The sequence below is a fragment of the Gekko japonicus genome, unplaced genomic scaffold (genome assembly GCF_001447785.1).
Source record: "Gekko japonicus isolate JY-2015 unplaced genomic scaffold, Gekko_japonicus_V1.1 scaffold1146, whole genome shotgun sequence".
In the NCBI taxonomy this organism is placed as follows: domain Eukaryota; kingdom Metazoa; phylum Chordata; class Lepidosauria; order Squamata; family Gekkonidae; genus Gekko; species Gekko japonicus.
This window is the reverse complement of record NW_015173707.1, coordinates 40,500-45,895: the sequence shown is the minus strand read 5'-3', so window position 1 is coordinate 45,895 and position 5,396 is coordinate 40,500. Positions and strand designations below refer to the sequence as shown.

Below are 5,396 nucleotides of genomic sequence, written 5' to 3'. Positions count from 1 at the left end.
TCTGGATATGGACCCATCTTTGGCTACTTAAATCTAGATCAAAGACATACAGAAAGAAAAGACATCTTTCCACAAGCTTAGGGTTACTGCCAGGTTTGCTAGAAAACCCAGTTAATTAGAAACCCTTTCAGTTTGAAGTGGCAATATCCAGTGACAAATATTACCCATGGCTGCTGCTGGTTTGATTTTTTAATATAACCAGGTTAGGAAATTCTGACATTTTCTTTGGCAATTACATAGTGGTATGATGTCAGGGGGTGTGGCCTTCTGTAACTTCTGGTGATGTCAGGGGGCGTGGCATATGCAAATAAGTTATGCTAATGAGTTATGCTAATGAGCTCCGGCAGCTCTTTTTCTACAACAAGACCCCTGCATAATGGTATCATTATCCCACCATCTACCCGAGGACACTAGCAGACCCTGCTCTTAGGATAATTAAAAGCCACTGTGTACTACAGTACTGCAGAATAGAACAGTCAATCAGAGCTCCATTTTAGAGAGCTCAAAATAGGTCAGCAAGAAGAAGAAATTGGATTTATACCACGCCCTTCACTTGGAGTCTCAGAGTGGCTCACAAACTCCATTCCCCTCCCCTCCCAACAGACACCCTGTGAGGTAGGTGGGGCTGAGAGAACTGCCCTTTCAAGAGTATGTAAAAGATGCAGCCCCACCCAAGGATAACCAAGTTTTGCCTCCATTAATTCCTGTGCAGGAGAGAAATTCCTACAATACTTCTGTGGAAAGAAAAAAAACACCACCACCCTTTTCTTTATGCAAGTTCCCAGAGGAAGAAAGGAAGAGTAGGTTCTTCTCTATCAGCTAAGTTTATGCAGAAATGAAGGGAGAAGCTACATCTCATTTCTTCTATATGAGAGGGGAAAATGGCTTTTCCTTCTCTAAACAAACAAGTGAAAATAGCATCTCACTGCTGCGTCTTATACCACTAACAACCCTCCTTGGGTGTACTGTGCATCTTTTCAGCCACAAATAACGTGGAGGAGATGAGAAGTTTATTCCATTTTTCTAGAGCAGCCTAGTATACGAGACTGAACCCATCTCCCCCACATCAAATTCCAACGAAATTGTGATGCTTCATTTCCCAACAACAAGGCATTTACAGAAAGGGCCAAGGTGCTCACTCACTGTTGATTTGCAAGATTAACAGTTCAGTTAACTGAAGTTTGTTTTTATATATATAACAAAAAATTGCAGCACCGGCATTATTAGTGTGTGCTCTTTGCATTTTTGTATATTGTACTAGGCAGGTCTTTGATCTTGTCCAGCAAGGTCCATCTTACATAGCAAATGTTTCCAGTGATAATATTAGTGTACTTGGATCACACAAAATCATCACTTTGCTATAAAAATCAGATTAGTATTTCAATCAACTTTTAATATTCAACCATATCAAAGGAAATGCTTAAATGCATTTAGTATTAGTACATCATTTAAGGTTATCAAATAGTTTATTTCATCTACATTATGTACAGGTCAAGAAAGGCCACAATAGTATTTCAACATCTATGCTCCCTCTGAAAGTGGAGGGTTTCAGATTAAAGTATCAAAATGAAGTCCACTAATGAAGATCCATACCCAGTGTGCTACTGCTGAAGACACTGAAAATAGCATTCTGAACAGCAAAGTTCAAAATAATTATTGAAACTTAAAATAGTATCTTGCTATAGAATGCCTTTTCTTTCTTTTTTTGGGGGGGTATTTGTGGGCATATGTCTGGGATTTATGGTTGACCTGGTGACCCCTAGTGGGTCTTGGATGTTTCAGAGAGGTGGCTTGCTATTGTCTGCCTCTGTGTCTCAGCCCTGGTATTCCTGGGAGGTCTCCCTTCCAAGTACTTGCCAGGGTTGGCCCTGCTGAGCTTCCGAGATCTGACGGGATCGGGCTTGCCTGGGCTATCCAGGTCAGGGTAGAATGCCTTTATTGATGTACAAGCCCTTCTTGAACATTTGATGCGTTCACTGTCATACATATTATCTGTCACCAGGAGCAACAGTCACTGGTCTCGGTATATTGCTGCATTGTGAACTTCAAAATATACTTTAAGGCGACCACAGCTCTTGCACTAGTTGACAGTCCACTATGAACAATTCTGCTGCATGTAAACATGACTAAACTAGGTAATACATAAAATGTTTATAAAAATATTTTTTTAAAATTATCCTAGTTTTGTAATGTTTACACTTTAATAAAATACAAAGTACAACCTTTCGGTTGTCACTAGTCCTGAGTTTGCTGCTAATAAAAGTGTCCAATTCTCTTCGTCAAAATCTGCAGCCAGGCAATAAATTGACGTTTCTTGCTTCAGCTTGCTATAAAGTTTTTACACTTCAAGCAGGTTGTTGTCCATTGAGAAAATTGTATACCAGGAATTGGCTAGTACCACAGTACTGTGTTGCAAAGAGTTTCCCATCAGGAGTAGGATCAGAAAAAGCAATTTCTTCTTTACTCAAATATGAACCATATATAAAGTTACTCCTGTTTAAAGACACAAAAAAATCATGAAGTTGCAAGGGAAATTGTAAGAAGCAGCCATGCTGTTGATTAAAAATACATACTATGAAGAGAATACCTGTACAAATACTTCTTCTGTAAATACTTCATTTAATAACTCTCAAACACCAATGTTAGTCTGTGCAACCACTGAGCACACAACTTCTGAATAATAAACCTTTGCTAATAGGACTCCTATAACCATGATGAAACGAGAAGTCTTCTAACAGTTACAGCAACACTGAAAAGGTTTCTGCAGCTTATCTTTTCTGGTGAATTTTGATACACAAAACACTTTGAATACCCTAAAATACTATATAAATGTTAAAGTATTAAGACAACACATGCATCTTAAACACACAGTCCATGCTAATTCTGCAAATTTGCTTACCTAAGGCATTCTAACATGCGAGAAGCTATTTTCTTCCTTCGCATCAGGCTAAACACCCAGATGCGACTAATGCCACATATAGCAGGCTCAGGAGACGTTGAGCAGCACCAAGCTTTCTGCCTTTCAAAGATGACCTTCTCATTTTCAGAATCAGCTTCTGGAATCTTTTCTTCTATAACTCTATAACCCTAGGGGAAGAATCCTAGTTTTAGCATACTTTATCCTTGCAAAGTGATTTAAAGCTGCTTATGCACGATGGCCTTATGTGCTATAATGAAATATTCCTGTCAAGTTTTCCCAGGACTATTTTCCATCTAGAGCACTGCACTTTTCCCCCATCACATTTTTATTACCTTGCTTAGCAGGAACAGAAGCAGAAATTGGAAGCGTTTATGCCTCTAACTGAAGTGGCACTACACAATCTGCTGCCAAATACTTGGAGAAATAAGTCTATCAGTTTTATGCAATATAGTCTTCTAAAATTTAGAATGCATCTTCTACCAGCTATTTTTTACCCAGAATATGCTTGTCCTATGCACAGCTGGTGTAGTCCTCAAATTCATTTAGGCTCCACTTCAGATTTTTCCAGGTTAAATGAACATTGCCCCCTACAAAAGCTGGTCACTCAACAGCAGGGTGCCTGATGCAAATCACTCCATTCACAGGAGGTCTGCTAGAAGGCTGTTGTGAGCAGAAAGCTGAAAAGGTGTTGTCTGATCAACCTCACTAACATGTAAGGAATGAAACGGATTACAATGCCTGCTGTACAAAGGATTCCAGCCTCCTGAGTTATGGAATGGTCTGGAACATTCTTAGCCAACTGATCTCAACACAACAATTACAGTCTGCTGCTAGACATGGAAGGGTGGGCATTTGCAAATCATCACAGTTCTGCTCTTCACAGTAGGAACTGAAAACCTGCAGAGTACCCACAGGAACGTCTCAATATACAGAGGGACAAAAGATTAAAGTTACAGTTGTTATGGACAACACCCCACTTACCCACTGGATATGCTCTGCAATTAAACAGCCAGCTACTTTTTTATCATTTGAAATAAATAAGAGTGTCTTTGCTCTGGAACATGTAAGAGGAGCTTGCTGAAATCCAAGATCATTATCTACCATCTCTCTGATCTCATCAACCTGCCAAACAAAACAAACAGGGTAGAATTATACCCAAGACACAAAAAAGTAGTACTAGTATTAAAGTGATGCTTTTTAAAAAGTGCTATAGGATTGCTTAAGGATCTATATACAGAACATGTATGAGTTTTTAAGAATGAATTTCTTAGAATAAAAGTGTGCACACTGTAGCTTCAGTAACCATACACACCTAATAGCTGAATTGAACAGGTACTCCACTTTAGTTTAAGCCGTAAAGCAATTTATAAAACTGATATGGGGGGGGAAATCATAGTTACCTACTAATTAAAGATTTTAATTTTTGCACTTTCATCAAAGCCTTGTTATAGCTTTTTTTAAAATACTGAAAGAACTAAGGGCAGTTAGAACTACCAGCATTTAATTTATTACACTATTACATTAACTCAGAGCTAGTCCACCGTGAGCATGATGCCTAAATGCAGAGGACTGACACAGGGCAAATGGAGTCCTCCTTTCCCCTCTTAGTGCACAGACTCAAAACCAGCCCATTCCAGGGAATCACAGACCTTATCTCCCTCTTGACCAAGCCAGAGGCAACCTGGGTGATCTATAGGAGGTTCTCAAGGCCTCCCATTCTCTAGTGACCTGACAAAATGCAACCATGCTCTAATATTTTGACTGCAGGAGGACAGTGGGAACGAGGCATTCCTTCAAGTGATGCTTCTCCTTATGGATGCTCTGCCTGCAGTGGATTAGATCATACCCTGTATGTTCATAATCTGACTTCAGGCAAATTCATTTTACGTTGTTAATAGCCAGTTCTCAAAGTGAACTCATCTACTAGAAGTTTACTCCAACTCGCATTTCTTCTGGAGGATCTGATTATTATTTTTTTACCTTGCTTTTCTTCAAGGAGGTGGGGGGTGGGAGACTTTTCTTCCAGGAGGTGGGTCTTCACTCTTTATAACCAGTTACACAGACCTCAGCTCAGGCTTTAATTCATGTACAAAGTTTTTTCTTGCAGGGGCGAGAAGGCCCTTAGTGCAGATAGTTCATTTTTCAGTAGCTAACCCCAGGGGTCATTTCGTAAAAAAAGAGCTAGGGGAACTCATTAGCATAACTCATTAGCATATGCCACACCCCCTGACATCACCGGAAGTGTGTCATAAGGCCACACACCCCGCCCCCAACGGTTCCGGCCGCCACTGCCGGCCTTGCAGCTCCACTGCCGAGCCCCATGAGGGGCCCGGCGGTGGACCTGCAAGGCCGGCGGGAGTGCAAGGAAGCCCCGCGAAGGCCCTCCCTGGCCCCAGGCAGGCAGGGGGGGAGAGAGGCAGGGAGGAAGCAATGTACCCTCCCTCTTCTCCTGCCTCCTCCTAGCTGAATGAGGGCC

General features: G+C 41.0%; 1 protein-coding gene across 1 annotated transcript in view; it reads right to left on the bottom strand.

Annotated features, from left to right (window-relative positions):
• Window positions 1-1,870: 1,870 nt before the first annotated feature.
• The window catches only part of ESCO1 (establishment of sister chromatid cohesion N-acetyltransferase 1), a 23,806-nt gene continuing 20,280 nt past the window's right edge, over window positions 1,871-5,396 (bottom strand). The window contains exons 9-11 of the mRNA XM_015423302.1: window positions 3,902-4,042; window positions 2,900-3,087; window positions 1,871-2,493 (exon numbers count right to left, since the gene is read on the bottom strand). Of these exons, the coding sequence (XP_015278788.1) occupies window positions 2,346-2,493; window positions 2,900-3,087; window positions 3,902-4,042 (477 nt within the window). The 3' untranslated portion in view covers window positions 1,871-2,345. The remainder of the gene's footprint in view (window positions 2,494-2,899; window positions 3,088-3,901; window positions 4,043-5,396) is intronic.